We start from the raw sequence: 20,565 nt of genomic DNA on the forward strand, positions 1-20,565 counted from the left end.
TGGGGCCGGCATCTCCAGGTTTAACTAAGTCAACTGAGAACAGGGAGGTAGACGGATATGTGTATTCATTGAGGGGCACACATGCATACACATTTATCACCCCCCCTTTCAGATGGTGTCCCTCTTGACCTTCCATGGTTCCAGGTTCAAGTAGGGTTGGTTGGAAACATGTTTGCAGGCTGTAGTATCCCTGTGTTACCGGCCCATCACCACCTCCGGGGAACTAGAAATACAGAAAAACATGGGGAAAAGGGCTTTACCTTAAAAAAACCCTAAAAGTTATGAAAATAAGTACTTTATCTTACACTGTGTTTAATTGTTTTAAGTTATAATTACAACTGAACAAGCTAAAAGGTTGGAGTGCCTATATTTAATTTTTCCACAGCTTTGCATGACAGTCCCTGAAACTGGACTTTTCCAGCAAACAGGAGCCTGCAAAAAAAAGCAAAAGAAGGGCCCAGTCATTTTCTCAAGGCCTGTCTCAGTTGTTGGATGATCACTTACCCTCCTGAGGAGCACCTGTCCCCTTCCCAATTTCTTCTGATCTCTAAGGGACCAGCCTTGCCTGTCCCCAGGTAGCCGCTCTCCCACAGGAGGACAGCTCTTCATGTCACCCATGGCCTTTGTTACAAGCTGTATCTGCAAGATTTGCAGCTCCAGTGTGCACCTTAGAGTCTTTGCATTTTGAGAAAGACCCACCAGTAAAACGTTTGAGGCCACAGGCTGGCAGTAATGCTGGGGTAAGTGGTTAGGATCTGTTCATCTGAATATTTGCTTTCTGGGACAGCCTCCTAACTGCACAGGCTCTCAGTGAGGAATCAGAGACACCTCCTCCTTATACCTAAATTACAATTTTTTTTTGTCAACTAAGGTGCACACACGAAGTCACACACTCCCCTGACCCCTTTGCTGTGTACTGCGTCCAACTTCACGACTGTTCTGCAGTGGGGCCGGAGTATGAGAAGGCATCTGGGGTCCAGAAGTTCCTCTTGCGTTTGGCCTTATGCAAACTTGATCTTGGCCAAGGCCAGGTCAATATGCAATCAGACCTCGGCTCTTGCAACTTCCCCCCTAACCTCAGCAGAGCTCACAGCATGTCTTAATTGTAGCCCAGCATCCCTCGAGTCTCTGCAGAGCCTCTGTCCACTCCAAGCAACATTTATTGAGGGTGGAGGGTAGCTAGCTAGGGCGATGCCCAGGGCTGCCCTAAGCAACCAGACCTCAGACTCTAATAACATATACAGGGATCCAGGCCAGAGGTGGCGGAGGGGCCAGAGGGTCATCTGGGGGAGGTACCCGGGCCTCAGACGGCGGACGCCAGCTTCCGCTTCGTGCTGTCGCTGCAGCGGTTCAGGATGAGGTCTGCACTGGGCCGTGGGGGCACAGCCGGCTGCGGCTTCGGGCGCTGAGTCTCCGGCTCCTCAGCTGCCAGAGAGTTCCACCGCGTAAGAGGCCCCGCCTCCCGCTCTCACTCCAGTGCCCTCTCCCGGCCCCGCCTCTCATTGCCCTCCCGTCCGGTCCCAGCCGCCCCTCCTGCTCTTATGTTGCGGGATCCCAGCGCTGGGTCTTAACTGATCACGCTGGCCCCGCCCCCAGACTCATCTCACCTTCTTGGCCCCGCCCCTCGGCTCCAGCACTTACCTAGCCGGCTCCCCGGGCTCTGCGGCCCGGGCCGCACCTGGCGGCGGCGCTGCTGCAAAAAGCGGACGCTGTTGCGCCGATAGGTGTCCTGGCTGAGGCGCTTTCGTGATCGCTGGTGGATGCTGTGCGCGTTGCGAATGGACGACCTGGGCCCAACGGGACGGGGACCTTGGTCATCGCCCCGGAGCGGCCGCGTCCCTGCCCGCGGGGACTCCTATGGCCACCTCTGGGATCCAGCTACTGCCCCGAGGAAGTGGGGAGCGACAGATGGGGGTTCGGGTGGGGAGGTCCGACGCGGCCTGACTGCGGTTGCCCTTCACCGACGCGGTCTCTCACCGTGTCGCAGAGCCCAGGTCCATTTCCCACGCCCCTCACCAGACTTCAGCCAGCCCCCTTCCCAGGAAGCCCTCCGGGCTGCCTCAGCCCATAAAGACCATCCCCAAAGACCGGGCATCAACGCCTTCACCTCCACCTCACACCCCTACTTTCCTACCACCCCGGTGCCAGTGCCACAGCGCGAGGTTGGGGAGGATGCCCTGACCCAGCGAGGGTGCTGCGTTCCCCGCCAGGCTCCGAGCTCCTACCCTGTCTCCCCAGCACCAGTTCCGCCAATCCCGGAACCACTGAGGGAACCCATGGTACCCCCAGTCCCAAGGACTCACCTACGGGGCGGTGCCCCTCGGCTCTTGATCCGGCTTTGGGCCTGGGCTATGTCCTGCCCAGCCTTCTGCAGGTACATGGACGGGAAGTAGCCCGTGATGTCTTCTTTCCTGCAGCAGAGATAGACGCCAGGGCAGTGGGGAGATCAGGGTTCCCTCTACACAGTTGGGGTGAGGCACCTGCGAGGTTGCAAGCACCCAGATGGCAAACACCAGACTCTGACCCTCTGGGCCTCAGTTTACTCATCTGTGCAACACAGACCCTACCAGCTGTGAGGCTAGGGGAGGAAATTAGCAAATCCAAACCTCCCCAGGGACATGTGTTTGCCATAAAACGTCTGCAAATACTGCATTTGTCAGTTTTTCTTTCATGGGGATTGTCTTGTGTGTACTAAAGACCTTTGCCCAACTCCACTCACCAAGTTCTCCTATGCTTTCTTCCAAAAGCTGTGGAGGTTAGGCCTTTGTGCTTGGTAAAGTCTGTGATCCAACCCAAAGAAATGTGTATGGTGTGAAGTAGGGGTCTAGGTGGGGTTTTTTTCTTCCATATGGATATCCAGTCATTGAAAAGACTTTTTTTTTCCATTCTCACAGTTGTATTTGGGAGTGAAAAAAACCTTTTCAATATAAAATTCACTCAGTAAAACTCTGATTCTTCTTGGTTGGTGGAAGAATCACAAGCAGACTCTCAGGGGTGCGTGATAGGGTTTAACAAGTGTGAGTCTAAAAGGTTGAGAAACCCTGTCTCAAAGCCTCCAGCCCTGAGCCATGCTGAGGACGGGTGTTGTGGCCACAGTTCGCTGGGGTCGTGCACCGGCCTGTGACCCAAGGGTCTGTAAGCATTGTACTGGGACCTGGGGAAGGCCCCGTGGCTCCAGGGAACTGTCTCTGCTTTCCCAAAATTAAAGGGGAAATGAGTATGGAATTGCAGCAAAAGATTTAACAGGAAAAAAATGGATGAAAGGTCTGTTCTACCAGTTATCAAACATAGCAATTAATATAAAACTTAGCTGTGTTGCTGGACAAGGGACAATAGATGGACCGGTCATGGTAAGTGACCCCAAGTCACAAAGGAAAAATGTACCCACTCTGACAAGGACACTGAACCCAAAACAGGAAGGATGGGATCACCACTCGCCTGCTACCACAATGGACACTGAGCCAGAGAGGAGCTCACCCATATCACACGGCCAAGTCAGCAGCAAGTCAGCCAGACCCCAAACAGGCCCTGCCTGGGGCCGGGGCTGGTGCTGTGGGAGGAGGCCTGGTGTCTTACCTGATCACCCACCAGCCATCCAAGAGCTTATGAATGACCTCGACGGTTTCACCCTGCTGGAGGGACAGCTCATCCTCCATTGCAGCAGTGTAGGCTTTGATGGTGACGTAGGGCTCACCTGGTTCACAGTGAGGGAGAGGGGTATGGTGTGAGGATCCGCTTAGCACAGGACGAAGCAGCCCTCCTCTCCTCTCTGGTCCTGGGGCTTCCTCCAACCAGTCCTTCTTGGTCTCCTTCTGCAGGCTCCTCCCAGCCTCTTGTGGGGCATCCTGGAGTTCTGCCCTTCTGACCCACTCCCACCCATCCCAGACCACCCCAGGGGCCAGGAGCTCCCATGACTTCGAAGCCTTGGTCAGGCCCCAGCATAGAGGCCTGGCCCTGAAGGAAGTGTGGGAGTGGAGCACGCGTCTACTGACTCCAGCCAACGGTGGGCATGTGGGGCTGAGGCCCAGTGTGCACACCTTCTCCAGTTTTTAGGGAGGATCCACAAATCCACATGAAATTGTGAAACCCTTCCATTTTAAAATATGGGGAACCAGTTCTAACTTTCTTCAAACTCCACTGGAGCCCCATTCAGCCTGGGGGCTGCCAGTTTTTTCCTCTAGTCAGCAATGATGCCTTCCTCCTTCAGGCAGCCCTCCTTCCTGAGCCTTGAGTCTATTCACCATTCAGCTTCCCATTGGACCTAGCCCCAGTCAACTGCCACCCAGTGTCCCAGGCTGGCCTCATCGTCCCCACCTCATACCTCCTCCTGGTTCCCTGCCCTGACCACCTCCTACCACAGCCCCCAAGCCAAACTGTGGGGTCTCAGCTCTGACCCCCCTTCTGCCAGGCCCCATGATGTCCAACCCCAAAGGGGTCACTCTGGCTTCTCAATATCCCCAGGCTCCTCCCACTCCTTCCTCCCACGCCCCTGTGACCATGGAGCATAAGGGGTACCTGCATAGTTGGGCTCTGGGTCCTCGGCCTCGTCGGGACTGTCCAGGGGCTCCAAGTAGGAGGCTGGGACCCAGCCTCGCTTTTTCTTCATTTGGCAGAACCACCAGCCTGTGCCCAGGATGTGAGGCAGTAAGTCAGGTCCAGCCTGGCAGCCTTCCTCAGCCACGGGGTGGTGAAGACACTCAGACACACAGACATCCAACACTTGGATTCAGAAATGTCACCTTCACCACACTCCATCATACACACCCATAACACACAGGGTCACAGAATCAGAGTTTGGAACCCGCTTCACACGCACGATGAGGAGCTGGCCTGCCCACCCGGATGCGGCCCCCAGAGATGTGCGGCGAAGCCGGCCTGTGTGCAGATGCCCACAGCGGCCCCAGAGCGCGCACTCAGAGACAGGGAGATGGCAGGGTGGGGAGGACAGCCAAGGGCCCCGGGGCAGAGCCTTGGTGGGGGCTTGCGGCCATGGGCCCAAACAGCAGGGGAGGAAGGCCTGGGCAGGGGAGGAGACTGACCGCTCTCGCCCTTCTCCACGACTTCTACCACATCGCCCATGGCCAGAGCCATCTCAGAGCCCGAACTCTTCTCATAGTCAGCAACGGCCCGGTACGTCTGCAGGATGATGGGGCCCGTGATGTCTGGGCAGAGGGAGCACAGGGTGAGTGGGTGCTTGGCGGGGGGCCTCCTGGCCTCCCTGTGATCCCTGGCGGGGCCATCAGAACTGGCACTGGCGTCCCATCCCCACCCAGCTCCAGGTATGCTACAGGCGGATGCGCCCTGCAAGCTGGAAAGCAGCAGAGACAAGCTGCACAGCCCTGCATTTAGTGAGCACCTCGTGTGTTCTAGTCACACACTTTACACACGTTCTCGCTCTCATTTCATGATGTCAGTGAGCAGTCCCTCGCACCTTCAGCGTGCACACGAATCACCCCGGGTTCAAACTGAAATGAATCTCTGATTCCATAGGTCCGTAGTGAGACCAGAGTCTGCACCTTCAACCAGCCCCGAGATGATGCAGCTGCTGGTGCCGTGTTATGGGCTGAACTGTGCCCCGACAGCCCAAATTCTCACACTGAAGCCCTAACCCCCAGTACTCTGGAATCTGACTGGATTTGGAGTCAGAGCCTTTGAGGAAGTGACTAAGGTTAAATAAAGTCATAAAGGTGGAGCCCTTATCTAATATGATTGGTGTCCTTATAAGAAGAGGAAGAGCCCCGGTTGGTGTGGCTCAGTGGATTGAGTGCCGGCCTGTGAACCAAAGGGTCACCAGTTTGATTCCCAGTCAGGGCACATGCCTGGCCTGCAGGCCAGGTCCCCAGTTGGGGGCATGTAAGAGGCAACCACAGATTGATGTTTCTCTCCCTCTCTTTCTCCCGCCCTCCCCTCTCTCTAAAAATAAATAAATAAAATCTTTAAAAAAGAAGAAGAGACACCAGGGATGTGTGTGCAGAGGAAAAGCCACGTGAGGACACAGCGAGCACGAAGGCAGCCGGCCGTGAGCCCAGGAGAGAGGCCTCCGCAGAAACCACCCCTCACACCTTGATCTCAGACTTCCAGCCTCCAGGACTGGGAGAAATAAATGTTTGTTTTTCAAACCACCCAGACAGCGGTACTGGTATGGCAGCCAGAGCTGGAAAAGACACGGCTGTGTCACCCCTGAAGGCCACCTTGCCCCTGAACCTGTTCATTCATTCAGCCACCACGTCCCCCAGCATGTGCTGGGCTCTGCAGCCACGGAGGCAAGGGGAGTGCCTTCCCCACAGCTCCTACCTCCTGCTCTTTGCCCGGCACACCCTGAGCTCAGGTCCCTGACCATGTCAACAGTCCCCTTGGGGTGACCTGCACAGGCTGCCCCTGGCCCTCTCACCTGCAATGTTAGTCTTGCCGTCTTTAGGTACCAGGTATGTCTCTGGCTTTTTCACCCTGCAAGAGAGAACAGCCTGGGTTAGGTGCTCAGCTTCCCACTGGGAAATGGGATGCTGCCGGTGGACGTACAGAATTTCCCACAAGAGAAAGGAGTGTGGGAAATGGGGCCACTGCAGACAGAAGGGGTATCGGGGATTATGGGGTGATTGTCTTGCCAGCCTGATATGGGGACCCCAAGGAAAGGCATCAGCTATAAAGACAGCAAGGGCCTCCTGCCCTGGTGCCCTGGTTCTGGAAGAGGCTCCTATCAGCTCCTGGGCCAGCTCCCTTCTTCTGGAGCCACAAGAGAGTGGCCAACGTGGGGGCGGGGCCTGCCTCTGGGGCCAGAGCTGATGGGAGCTGCCCTTCCTGCATCAAGGGTGAGTTCAGGGGTCAATAAGCACTGGCCGGAGTGTCGGTCTGTGGCAGCCCTGTCCTCCAGTCACCCCCACACTCAGTGACCAGAAAGGAACCTTCCCAGCCTGTCCCCCTGAGATCTCAGCCTCTCGGGTGACTTCCATGGGGGCCCTGAGGACAGGAGACCCCTGGGGCAGGGGCAAGCAGAGAATGAGGTGACAAAAGGGAGTCAAGGGTCCGAGAGGTGGGCAGCAGTCAGCAATGGCCACCGGAGCCCCACACCCTCTGGCGCTTCGCCATCTGTGAGCACACCACACGGAAGAAGGGCTTTCAGAAGGCGCTGGGGGCCCCCTCCCCTCAACCCATGCCTCCAGTGGCCACGCCACTCGGAGGTGGCTGAGCAAAAACTTGGATAGGATGCTCAGTGGTTAGAGGTCACACGGGCCAGAGTTGGAATCTTGCCTCCTTCTCTCTCTGTCTGTGTGCCTTTGGGCAAGTTGCTTCCCCTCCCTGAGCTTCAGCCTCCTCATCCGTAACATGGACAAAGTCCAGCCCGCGACTCGGAGAACCATCCCATATCCTCTCCCACCTGCCTCAGACCAGGGCAAGGTCACTCACTGGCTGTCCGTGGGGAGCTTAAGGTCGTCGGGGCGCACCTTGAAGAACTCAAGGAGGTGCGGGCAGCGGGAGATCTTGACTGGCAGGCCCATGAGCGTATTGCAGTACTCGGTGAGTGTGCCCTGGCGGCTCTCCGTGGTCCGCTGCCCATCAAACCACTTTGGTGCTGACCGGACCAGGAAGGGGGGCCAGAGAAACAGTGAGCACATTTCTTGAGGTCAAGTCCAAGAAGGGGTGGGGGAGGAGGGGGCAGCTTGGAGGGCAGGTGAAGAGACCCGAGACAAGTAACCCGCCCAGGTGACTCAGCCCCTCACCTGGCAGGTGGGGGATGATTCTGTTCTCTGAGTTGATGTCCCCCGCCTCAATAGGGAACATTTCCTTCAAAGTTTTCTGGACAGGATAAAAGACATGAAGTGTTTTTCATTAAACACTAAAACACACTGGACATGACCCAAATACCCTCCTGATCGGTCAGGCTACAAACTCCCGGTGGCATTCCTCTCTTTCTCCCCACCCTGCTCGAATCCAGCCACCAGCAGACGCTTTCAGCTCCACTCCAGGTATCTGTCCAGAACCTGACCCTCCTCACTAGCCCCACTGCCACCACCTTGGCCAGAGCTTCCACCAGGCCTGGGTTTTACTATCTTATGTCATTCCCTGCTTCTACCTAGTCTGCCCTCAATCCAGCCCCCAGAGGAATCCTCTTAAAACCTAAGTTGGACCCTGTCCCTTCCCGCCTCTCAGCTCACTAAGAGTGGAAGCCAAAAGCCTCGTGTCGGTCAGCAAGGCCCCACCAGACCTGGCCCTGCCCACCTCACTCACCCCTTCTGCCCCCCTCTCCCCCTTGCAAACCGCAGGCCCACTCCTGCCCCAGGGCCTTTGCACTTGCTGTTCCCATTCTTTCTCCACATATGTCAACAGTGCCCTCTCTCCTTCCCCTTCTTCAAGTCTTTGCTCAGATATCACCCTCTCATTTAAGCCTTATCCTTGGCAACTGCCCCTCCTTCCCTACCCAGTCCCCCTCCCCCACCTTGTTTTATTTTTCCCCATAGTTCTAATGACCATCTAACATGCTACACAAATTACTTATATTTTTTTTGGCCTGTTATCCTGAGTTCTCCACTAGAACTTAAGGTCTACAAGGGCAGGCTTTGCGCCCATCTGTTGTTGTTCCCCCCGTCACCTTCAGTAGTGCTTCCTGCTCACCGAATAGAGCACGCCTGGTGCTTAATGTTCAATAAATACTTGTTGAATGAATGAGGGAGTCCACCAGTTAATAAAAGGGGCTAATCCTACAATGAAGTAACTCAGAACAGTTGAAAGAGGTGAGATGGAGCCACACACCTATCGGCAAGGACAGGTTTCCAAAACGTGGCCTAGGAAGCCAGTGGCCTCCTGACAGATTTTATCCAGATGACAGAAAACGCATCCTCAACGCCACGCACATAGTTCCAGAGCTGCGCGCACATGCAGCCACCCAGGGCAGGAGCGGGGATGAGGTTTGGGACACAGGGGGCCTCCCGCTTCTTTGGGAACATTTTATTTCCCCAACCTAAAAACACCTCGCAGCGAATGGCCCGGTGACCTCAGTGGTGAGGACAGGAGCTGGGTCTGTCTGGGGCCCGTTAGTTGTCGTCACATTTATCCTCATTTTGCTGTACATTTTTCTCACAGGAGAAATTCAGGAAGCCACAGTCAGGACTCCCTCCCCGGAGAAGGAGGGCCCTGCACATTGAGTGGGCTCTTGGGGGACCCATCTGGCTTTTGCGGCCCCTCCACCCACCTGCGCCTGTCTCGGACCGGGACTAGGCTGCTGAGCTCTGCACACCCTGACCCCCCCAGTAACCGCCCCCCTAATTCTGTCCAACCAGTCGCCAGTGTGGGGCCCCATGGGGTTTCAGAGCCTGTGGGATTCGCTCATGTAAAGCTCCGTGACAGCGGGCGCCCACACAGAGGAGCGCCCAGTTTCTTGGGTGTCAGGCTTCTCAACCCTCTTTCTGACCCACCAGCAGCCCTCCTCAGGCCACTGACCGTGAGCGACAGTGCACGCCCCTGGGAAGACGTCCTCCCCTGGGAGGACGGCCATGGTGCTGGCACTGGCCGGCTGTCCCCCTGAAGGGACAGAGCATGTCCCTACAAAAGGCCCCTTGGAGCTTCTGCCAAACGGGCACAGAGTTTCTGTGTGGGAAGGTGAAAACGTTTTGGAGCTGGATGGTCGTGACCGTCACATGACATGGTGAGTATATTTAATGCACTTAAAAGGGTTCAAATGATAAATTTATGTTACGACTATTTTACCACAATAAAAAATATATTAGTAAAATGTTTCTTCAAGTTAAAAAATGCCCCCTTAACTGTGGGCTGGTGCCGGCAGACCCCAGACCCCTCACTCCCAGCTAGCACCTGGGTCGCTACCCCGCCCCCGCTCCCCCCACCCCCCCACCCCCCGCAAAAGGCAGAGAGAACTGGGGCTGGGTGGGGGTCCCGTCCCTGCCCCCCTGACACCAGCACTCACATGGAACTCGTAGATCTCCGTGAACCGCCGGTAGACCACCTTCTCAGACAGGTCCTGCCACTTCACCAGGAACATGTACACCTGGGGGCGGGAGGCTAGTTCAGCTTCCAGGGGGCCTTGCCATGCATCTGGGCCGCGCGCCCCCACCCGGTGGGAGCCTGAAGGACCGGGGTTGGAGTGCTCTCTAGGGCAACCTGGGCCGTAGAAAGGGCACTAGCCGCATGGACCCCGGAGCTGTCACTCTCCAGTTCTGCGACCCGGGACAAGATGACCAGCCTCTCCCATATCTACTAAAACTCCTCTCCTGTCCTTGGGGATAAACGCAGGCCCTCCCCCAGGACTGGTGTGAGAGAGTTACAGGAGATGAGGTGCAGACAGGGCTGGGCCCGGCAACTCGAAAACTCAGTAGGGTATCGTGCAGTTCCATGTACAAGGGGCACCCCAAAACCGGAATTCATTTATAACAAATTGTGTATTTGTTGGTACACGCTTAAACTTCAGACACCTTCGAAGTATTCTCCATTTGATGCAATACACCTATGGAGACGTTTTTCCACTGTTCAAAACAGTTTTTGAATTCATTGATTTTGTTGCCTTTTAGTGCTTCTGCCATTTTTCTTGTTTCACCTTTTCCATGGCAAAATGTTTCCCTTTGAGGACTTTTTTCATCCAGGGAAACAAAACAAAGTTGCTTGGGTGAAATCAGGTGAATAGGGAGGGGCACAGAGGTCGTGCTGATTTCGGTCAAAAACTGCCCAACACTCAGTGTGGTGTGGGCAGGTGTGCTTGTAGACCACCCATCATGAAATGGACAAATGCACTGAAAGAGTTCAAAAAATTTTTCACTAGCCCTGGCTGGTGTAACTCAGTGGATTGAGTGCGGGCCAGCTAACCAGAGTATCGCGGTTCGATTCCCAGTCAGGGCACATGCCTGGGGTCGTAGGCCAGTTCCCAGCAGGGGACTCATGAGAGGCAACCATACATTGATATTTATCTCCCTCTTTCCTTCCCTTCCCCTCTAAAAATAAATAAATAAAATCTTTAAAAAAAAATTTTTTTTCACTAAAGTTGAATGCAGCCTCTCACAACACCACCAGGTGGCACACTGATACAGATGGGTTACCAGAACACTCACCTAGTGGAGAAAGCCTGAACTACAAAGGGCCAGCACTCCAGAAGATAATTCCAGTTTTTTAGGTCCCCCTCCATATGTATATATGTACACAAAAATAAGTATATGTGTATATACCTTATATGTACATATATATACATGCACTTATTTTCGTAAGGAGAAATACAGAAAAGATGAAGCAGAATGAGTCTTTGAGTATATTTTATAAAGTTTTGATGTCTGATCACATGTGGATAGTTTACATGTTTAAAAATAAAATTAAATCAAGAAGGAGGGGCTTCCGGTCCAAGAGGTCCAGAGGCAGTGTAGGAAGATGTTGAACTCACCTCCTCCCTCAAACACATCGAATTTACACCTACAGACAGAACGATTTCCTGAAGGAAAACGGGTCACTGAGCAGCTTCTGCACAGCAAATGACAGAGAGCACGAAGGAAAGGAATTGAGTGCAGGAGACAGGCAGGTTGTGGGCAACCCACCCAACACACACCCTGCAGTCGCCTGCCCCTGGGCACAGCTTAAAAACAGTGGTCTAAAAGGACACGGAGGCACTACCGGAAGGACATTTATTTACTAACCCTAGAGCATTTGCCAAGTGGTGGAGGAAGTACAGAACTCTCCAGGGTTGAAGGCGACAAAGCGCCATTTGGGCCCCTACTTCTTGAACCAGGTGCTCTGGCTGCAGCCGAAGCTGTCCCAATGCGCGCCCCAGGCCCCCAGCAGCTCTGCTGCTTGTCCCCAGTGACCTGCTGCAGCTGGCTGGCTCCAGCTCCTGGCTCCAGCCAGCCTGTCAGGGCAGCCCTGTGCTGGTGGCCTCCGGGACTCTCCTCAGCTTCACACCTGCCCAAGCTACAGTTTCTGCCCAGGTGTGGCTTGTCCCCGGGCCTTGCTGTAGACCATGCCAACTTCAGCTACAGCCCCTGTGGTGGCTCACACCAGCTTCAGCTCCAGGCCCTGGCTCAGCTTACCCACAGGGCCTAACTAAAGCCTGAGCCCACTACAGCTACAACTCCTCCCTGCCTGCCAAGCCAGTGCCAGCGCAGCTCACCCCAGTGACTCCCCTTGGCCTGTGCCCACTCCTCCTACAGCTCCAGGCCCCAGTAAAGCTCACACCCAGGACTCCCTTAGGCCCACGAACACTCCAGCTCCAGCTGACCTGCCAAAGACACCTGGCCACACAGTGGACAAAACGGCAGCCCCTACACAAGGTCGCTCCTTCGAGACCAGGAGAGACTGCTGCTTCACCCAGTTCACAGGAACACACACAGAGAGAAAGCCAAAATGCACAGACAGAAACATCTTCCAAATGAAAGACCCAGACAAAGCCCCAGAAAAATAACTAAATGAAACAGACAAGCAACCTATCAGATAGAGAGTTCAAAATACTAGTTACAAGGATGGTCAGTGACCTCAGGAGAGGAGCAGATGAACTCACCGAGAAATTTAACAAAGAGATAGAAACCACAAAAAAGAACCGGTCAGAAATGAAGAACATAGTCATTGAAGTGAAGAATACATTAGAAGAAATCAACAACAATTTAGTTGATGCAGAATAATGAGTCAGTGCACTGGAAGACAAGGAGGTGGAAATCACCATTTCAGAATAGCAAAAAGAATAAAGAATTTTTTTTTTAATCCTGGTAGTTTAAGGGACCCCTTGGACAACATCAAGCATACTAACATTTGAATCACAGGGGCCCCAGAAGAAGGAGAGAGAGAGAAAGAGATAGAAAACCTATTTAGAGACATGATGGCAGAAAACGTCCCCAGCCTAGGGAAGGAAACAGACACCCAGGTCCAGGGAGCCCAGAGGGGCCCACACAAGGGGAGCCCACAGAGCCCGCACCAAGGCACGTCATAGTTAAAATGCCAAAGGTTAAGTCAACAGGGTTTTTCTTTAACTTCAACACTTGAAACAAACAGGAACAAACCCTCCAGTATATCAAATGGGCAACAATCATATTAAAGAGAAATGAAAAAGACTCCAGGTACCTTTTAGCTACAGTATTTCTACTCCCTCAGTCTGAAGATAAAAGGACCAGAAAAACTGCAAAGAAACCTTCTGTTGGACTTAATATGTTAGTAGGTTTATTAATAGCAGTGAGGGTGTAGTAATTCTGAAACAAGTTGATGTGTATTGTAGAACTGAGCAAAGGAGTAAATACACTGATTTGGTTGGGAGCCAGGCTTCCTGGGTGAGAGAAAGGAGCTACAGATATAGAACAGTGAGAGGAAAGAATGATAGGAAGTGGCTCTTTTCCCCAGCGTGTCTCCTGGAAAGACCTGAGCACACCTAGCTTCCAGATGGGAGTTCTAATATCACTCCCCACTAAAAAGAATCAGGAGTCCTTAGCCAAACGGCTGAGTCCAGGGCTGGGGCTGGGAGGCTAAGCCTGGACCATCTTGTGCCAGAGTAAGAATGTGCTCAAAGAATGGCAGGCACAGAAGCCAGCCTGAAGGAGTTCCCACGGCCAAGTCTGGGACAACCCGACCATCAAAATAACTCGTGGTAGTAACGGATTTTAACTCATTGAATAAAGTCAGAATCCATGGACCCATACTGACAGAAGTAAATACGGGAGAAGGAAAGACCCTGCAGTAAAATGTTAAGTAATAAATGCAGAAGGAATGTTAAAGTTTAAAAATCACTATCTCGGCCCTGGCCAGTGTGGCTCAGGTGGTTGGAACTGTGCTCATAAACCAAAAGGTCACAGATTGGATGTCTGGTAGGTTCAGTTGTGGGTCAGGACACATGCCCGGGTTGCAGGTTACTTCCCGGTCAGGGCGTGCCTGAGAGGCAACCACCCACTGATGTCTCTCTCTCACATCCATGTTTTTCCCCCTCTCTCAATCCCTTCCTCTCTCTCTAAAAATCAACGAGCCCAAATGGAGGGACAGTCTACGAAATAACTGGCCCCATCTCTTCCAAACGTCCAAATCGAGAGGACCAGGAGAGATGGGACTGACCGGGACAAAGGGAGGCTGGAGAGACGCGACGGATGAAATGCAGCAGGTGGTCCCGGCCGGACCCTGGACCTGAAACATTCTCACCGCGGAGGACGAGTGGGACAGAGGGCGACAGCTGAGTAACGTGTGCGGGTGGACAGCAGTGTTTTCTCAATGCGCCTTTCCTCGTTTTGACACGTTTGCGTCGCGGAAATGTAAGAGAATGCCGCTGGTTTTAACAAATACCTCAGTATTTAGAGGTTAAGAAACAGTCTCTCCAATTTGGTCTCAAATGTTTCAGAAGGTTTACATTCAGAGAGAGAAGGTTTGAGGGAAGAAAGGGGAGGGCAGAGGGAAAGAGAAAGGGAAAGGGGAAGGGAAAGTGGAAGGGGAAGGGAAAGGGAGGGAGGACGGAGATTCTCCCTGGTCTTCCTCTGGGCTTGGGGCCGCTACGCTGCGGTGCCGCGTCTGGGCGGACCCTTCCCCAGCTGCCCCGGGGCAGGAGGGGGCACTTCCCGGGACCCCGGAGTGCTGTCATCCTACTGGAAGGGATACGACTCTCAGGTAACTGACCCCCCGAGTGGCTGAGGGGACAGAGAGCCCACCGCCCTCCCCCAGCTCTCCCTTCGGGAGGACCACCCCCTAAGAGCTGGGATGGTCCGAGAGGGCTGCCCGGAGGAGGGCGCCCTGGACTCGAGCTCCGGCTGGCTGCCTGGAAGGGCACTGCAGGGCGTGGAGAGGGGCCCCCTGGGTGGGGCCGAGTCTGCGAAGTCTGGGGCTGGCGGGCTGAGGCCCGGACAGGGAGCTGTTTGCCCACGATCTCGCCGTCCCCGCTGATCTCACCGTCCCCACTCCGCCGCCCAGGGAGCCGGTGGCTCCGGCGGTGGCTCCCGCGCGCGCGGGCAGGGCGCTCCCGCTACTCACGTAGTGCTGGCTGGGGACGAAGCGCTTCTCGAAGCCCAGGAGGGCGATGTTCCGGATGAAGGTGTCCTCCATGGCGGGGCTGCGTGAGGCCTCACTGCTCGGGGCGCCCCCGGGCTGGGCCTTAAAAGGGCTGGAAAGAGGAAGTCGCTGCTGGGGACGCGGAGAGCGGTAGGGGGGCGAGAGGGCTTCCTTCTTCTTTCAGCTGCTGGGACTCCCCGGGCTCCCGCCACGTGGACACGGACGGCCACGCGCACGCGTGTGTGAGAGAGCGAGCTCGTGCTTGCCCTCCCCACGGCGCCTCCCGCGAGGCCTCGCAGGCCGGGGGGTCCCCACCTGCCCCCTCTCCTCGCACCCTCCCCGTCCCCGTTCCCGTCCCCGCGCCGCTCCGTCCTGGTGGCCTTTGGCTTCTGCCCCCGGAACGCGGCCGCCTCGGGGACCTCGCGCGCTGCCGGCCCGGGCCTCCTTCTCCGACAGACGGGTCGCTCGCTGCCTCTCCGGGTTTCTGCTCGGATGGCGCCTCCTCCTCGAGAGGGCTTCCACGGTAACTACACGTAAAACAGCGAAACTCCACGCTCCCACCGCGCTGCTCACCTGTCTTCACTCTGAGCACTCCCCTCAACCGACACATTACTTATTCTACTTTTCTACGATGTCTCTCCTCACCAGAGTGTGAGCGCCGTGAGAGCAAGGGCTCGGCCTGTTTGGGCGCCCAGTGGGCTCTCCACAAATGTCTGGAGAGTGACCGCACCACTCACTGAGAATGAATGAATGAATGAATGAATGAATGCATGCATGCATGCCTCCAAGGGAGGGCGTGCAAGCGCTGGTGCATATGGCAGAGTGCGAGCCCGGCTGAGTGCCCGCGGCAGCTGGGACGGGCTTTCTCACCTGGGTTCAAATCCTGATCAAAGAATAGCCCCTCGGAGCACTGGCTGGTGTAGCTCAGTGGATTGAGCAGGGGCCTGCGAACCGGAGTATCGCGGTTCGATTCCCAGTCAGGGCTCATGCCTGGGTTGCAGGCCAGTTCCCAGCAGGGGACTCATGAGAGGCAACCATACATTGATATTTCTCTCCCTCTCTCTCCTTCCCTTCCCCACCGCTGCCTTCCCCACCGAGTCTGTCGGCTGTGGCTGTGACTCGGTCGGGGCCTGGTTCCACAGATGAAAGGTGAGCGGTGGACTCCCCGTGGGCCCGAGCGGGGGTGGCGCAGGGCTGGTCCCTGCCCCGCTGGTCCCTGGTTCAGGTGCGTGGCGGTTGGATCTCCTATCTATACACCGAAGGTTGTGGGTTCCATAGGTTGTGGGTTCCATGCTCCATGCCCCGTTGGGGCACATGTGGGAGTCAGTCACTGCGTCTGCGCGACCTCTCTATACTTTTTTTAAAAAAAATAGGGGACCACCATTTCTGCCATCTCTGCCCAGAAGGGGATTTGGGAGGAAGAGGGGAGCAGGGGGCAGCATGCCCGAATAGAGGCAGGGCCCCTCTCACTATAATCAAGTGCCCTTGGTCTGGGGCACTGGGTCCAAGGAGATGGGGGCCCTGGGGGCTCGGAGGTTACAGAGCTGATTCCCAGCCACACAGCAAGTGGCTCAGACCCAGGCAGTCTGGCTTCAGGCTCAGGTGGGCAGGACCAGTTTGTGGCCCAGGGGAAGACTGCAAGATTGAGAGACATGGCCCTGGCTGGTGGCTGAGTGGATGGAGCACCAGTCTGCCACACAAAGGGTTGCAGGTTCCATTCCTGGTCAGGGCACAGGCCTGGGTTTCCGGCCAGGTCCCCACAGTAGGAGTAGGGGCACCCAGAGGCAACCACACATTGGTGTTTCTCTCCCTCTCTTCTCTAAAAAATTTTTTAAAAAGATTGAGAGACATGGCAAACACTTCGCACTGAGAGCACTCATAGCCACGGGTCCCTCAGGACCATGGGGGCAGAGGGTTGGCATCTGGCTCAAAAAGGTTTGCTTAGGAGGCCCCCTCCAGTCACTCCTGCTCCCCACACCCCACCAGGAGGTCATCAGCCCTGGGTGTGGCAAGCCTTACAAGTCCCTTCTCTGGTCATTTCCATTTATGTATCTAGGATCTTCCCGCACAGAAGGGGACACTCCACAACAGTGGAAAGGAATAGCCACACACCTGGGCAAACCTTCCAGACACAACATGGCGGGAGAGAAGGCAGATGCAAAGCACCCGTGCAGTTCCTGTATCCCAAGCTCCAAACGGTGCTAAGCCAGCATACAGTGTTGGGAGCCAGGGTGACCTGGGTCGAGGGTGGGGGCCAGTAGTGACCGGAGGGAAGCAGGAGGCAGCAGGCAGCAGGCCACTCCTTGATAAGGGTGCCAGCCCAACAAGGGTGCTCACTCTCTGAAGATGAAGAAGCCCCAGGCACAGGAGATTTGTGGACGGCTCTCTTCTGTGGGTGTGTTTTACTTTAATAAAAGGCTGAAAACAGCATGGGTTGAGTGAGGTCATAGGATGGATGACTGTCCTCACTGAACTTCCTGGCAGGAAGGCAGCCCCCGGCGGCACAAGGCCCAGGCTCACTGCTGAGCAGCTGTCCCTCAGGATGCTGCCCTCAGGTCCCCGACAGAGCCTGACCCAAGCATTGGTCACTTGGAGGCAGAGAGAGGAAGGGCAGCGTGGGACCTCCCACTGAGCGCCGGCCCCTGGCCCTCAGCACTTCCTTCTCTTCCTCCCAGGGGTCTTTCCACTCTTGCGTAACTGCCTGGCCAGACGGCCCTGTCCAGAGGACACCCGCCACAGCGTCCAGAGCCACCAGCTGCTACCTTTCCACTTCCCTCCTGTGGCCCCCCTGGCAGAGAGGCGTCTGAAGTGCGGGGTGAAAGGAACGGCTGTTTCACCGAGTCAGCAGGCTCAGAGCCTTTTGTCAGGATGAGGCAGGATTTCGTCTCATGCACGGATGGAACAAGTGAGTGACCAAGTGATTAAAAAAGAAAAGGAATAAACAAAAATGGAGGTAATAAATCAATGTAAGAGGGGGGTATGAGATAAACTTTGTAACATTTTATAACTTTTAAATTGTGACATACATAGAAACTTGCAGAAAAATGTGCAGTTTAACCAACGATTATAAAACTTTATTATAAAGTCGATACCTAGCTACACGGGTCTGGCAGAAGTAACGCCTGCTGGATGGAGTGTGGTTGGCAGGTTAATAATATGGGTGTAATAATTTATAGCTTTAATTTGACCATTTCACCTAGAATGTCATATGGTGTGCTTGAGTGTGATATTGTTTTTTTAAATATTTTATTTTTATTTATTTATAGAGAGAGGGGAAGGGAAGGAGAAAGAGTGGGAGAGAAACATCGGTGTGTGGTTGCCTCACATGTGTCCTGCGCTGGGGACCTGGCCTGCAACCCAGGCATGTGCACTGACTGGGAACTGAACCAGCGACCCTCTGCTTCACAGGCCTGTGCTCAATCCACTGAGCTACACCAGCCAGGGCATGATATTGTTATGTTACAGAATTACATGCTCATGGTTTTGTAATAAAAAAGGGACATTATTTGTGCTGGACCCCGTACATCACCTGGTACGAGAACAACGCCAAGTCCCTAGAACCCTCTTCCCCCTTCCCCTCGAGTGTTAGTGAGGGATTTAACCTGGGTCAGGAGTGTCGAGTATCTATGACCATATCTTATCCTCCTGATGAAGCGATCAGGCAGGGACTACGATCGCTCCTGCTTTACAGATGAGAAAGCCGGTCACCGGGAGGTGAACAGGTTGCCACAACTGGTAAGTGAAGAGCTTGGGTTTGAACCTAAGCAGTCTGGGTCCCAGGCCATGCCCTTAACCACTGGGCTCCCCTGCTTTGTTCTGGAATGCTAAGTGAATGAATGATGGTTGGGGGTTCACAAGGGAGGAGCTAGCCTGCATGAATACCCCAAAAGAAGGAGACTCTCACATCAGGCCAGAGTGCAGGGCGGGTAGGGCTTCCCTGTCGGGCCTCAAGAATCTTGGCTTCTCTCCAGATGCCACTTTCTCCACACTCGGACCACTTACCCAGATAGGCTGGGTGCACCAGTTCCTCACCCAGGAAATCCCCAGGGCTGGTCCCCGGGGACAGGCTGTGTGGAGAGAGGTTTGGCACCACAGCCTGAGGCCCCAGCAGCTCCTCTGAGGGAGCCTAGGGCTTCCTGGGACTGGAACGAATCAGGCCTCGCTCTAGGACAGTTCTTTCCCCAGTGTATTTATTTATTTTTGAAAATCCTTACCTGAGGATATGTTTATTGATTTTGGAGAGAGTGGGGAGAGGAGAGAGACAGGAAGAGAAGCATCGATTGGTTGCTTCCCATATGCAACCCCAAATGGGGATGAAACGGGCAACCTAAGTATGTGCCGCAACCAGGAATCAAACCCAAACACTTCCGGTGTATGGGAGAATGTTCCAAACAACTGAGCTGCCCTGCCAGGGCTTTTCTCCAAATTTAACTTGTCCCCTCTCAAGCTAGAACAGCCTGGCTCCCGGTGCCCAGCCCTGTGATGGCTTCCTGGGCCGGCCCACAGGACTGGTTCTCACCTGGCAGCTGTAGTAGACAGGGCCTGAGGCACTGCTGCCTGGCAGGCAGAGGCCACCGGTGGTGACGCCAGCTGTGTGGGGCTGAGGCTCTAGCCACAAGCATGTATCTCTGCAGAAATGCAGGTCACTCACAATCTACTTCCCAAGGGGCCTCAAGGTTTCCTTTCTCAGCAAAATCAGGCTAGGAGTGGGCTCCGTCCGGGGCTGGGCTGGACCTTGAGGTTGAATCAGAAGGGAAACAGGTGCCTGCACTTGGGACACAGGCTCAGGGCACACCAGAGTCACAGCCCTGGCAACCGCGCACTCTGAGAGTCCCTTTCCCCTTTGGCCTCTGGACATGGGAGGGTGAGCACACACTGACTGCTGGCCTGGGCACAGTGGCTTGACAGTCGCATAGACCTGCTTTGCACTCTGATTATTTCATTTCTAGTTGTGTCTTTTGGCTCGGTAATTCAGGCTTCATGCTGTTTTTTAATCTGTAACAAATATACCTGTTTCTTGGGCCACTGTGTCCCGTGAAAGCAGGCAATCCAGGCTGCTGGGACCACCTGTGCGAGGCTGGCACCATGGGGCAGGCTTGTATTCTCTGCAGGAACCGTGGGCGGAGAGGTGGGCGGCCGTGTGTGGTGCAGCCTCTGGCCTACACCTGGGAGGGCTTGGCCTTTGCTCTGCCCAGGGATGGAGCTGAGGGCAAGGCCTATGGCATCTCTCCCAGCCCAGGCTGGGCTGAAAACAGCGACCAAGGCCATACACGGAGAGCCTGGGAGTCCTGGGGGCGGGGCTGTCTGTTCCACTGTAACGCAGTTTCTGGCGGAGCTCCCATCAAATACCTAATGAATGCAGACTTCACAAGCAAATCCCACTCCAAAGCCGGGGGCCCTGACCCCTCCCACAATGGCCACCAGGGAGCCCCCAGGGCCTGCTGTACACGCCCCCTCTCCAGACCCACCTCCTGATGGTCTTCCTTACAGTGTGGGGCCAGGTGTGTCACGCAGGGAGTTATTTGAAGCTTACCAACCAACCACCAAGGCTAAAATCCAGCGACAAGCTATGATCACATGGAGTTTTGTGGTGTTTGAATTTGAAACTAACTCCTGTCATGGGGAAAT

General features: G+C 55.0%; 1 protein-coding gene across 1 annotated transcript; it reads right to left on the reverse strand.

The window, feature by feature from the left end:
- Positions 1–295: 295 nt before the first annotated feature.
- NCF1 (neutrophil cytosolic factor 1) lies at positions 296–15,132 on the reverse strand. Its single transcript, XM_037041742.1, has 11 exons — positions 14,920–15,132; positions 9,920–10,000; positions 7,719–7,794; positions 7,405–7,570; positions 6,392–6,447; positions 5,040–5,162; positions 4,516–4,623; positions 3,577–3,694; positions 2,304–2,411; positions 1,642–1,787; positions 296–1,425 (listed from the first exon to the last, which is right to left on the reverse strand). Exons 1-11 carry the CDS (start codon positions 14,989–14,991, stop codon positions 1,304–1,306), a joined length of 1,176 nt encoding a protein of 391 aa, XP_036897637.1. The 5' UTR covers positions 14,992–15,132; the 3' UTR covers positions 296–1,303.
- Positions 15,133–20,565: the final 5,433 nt, after the last annotated feature.

This window comes from Sturnira hondurensis, unplaced genomic scaffold (assembly GCF_014824575.4).
Source record: "Sturnira hondurensis isolate 20B ecotype Veracruz unplaced genomic scaffold, ASM1482457v3 Scaffold0003166, whole genome shotgun sequence".
NCBI classification, from domain to species: Eukaryota; Metazoa; Chordata; class Mammalia; order Chiroptera; family Phyllostomidae; genus Sturnira; species Sturnira hondurensis.

Bases quoted from the DNA above. Each gene is read 5' to 3' on its own strand.
- NCF1 (XM_037041742.1), bottom strand. From the start codon at position 14,991: ATGGAGGACACCTTCATCCGGAACATCGCCCTCCTGGGCTTCGAGAAG. The intron at 6,448-7,404 runs GTGAGTGACCTT...TCTCTCTTGCAG, and splicing joins AAGCTCCCCACGGACAGCCA to GGTGAAAAAGCCAGAGACAT. The intron at 2,412-3,576 runs GTAAGACACCAG...TCTCTGCTGCAG, and splicing joins GATGGCTGGTGGGTGATCAG to GAAAGAAGACATCACGGGCT.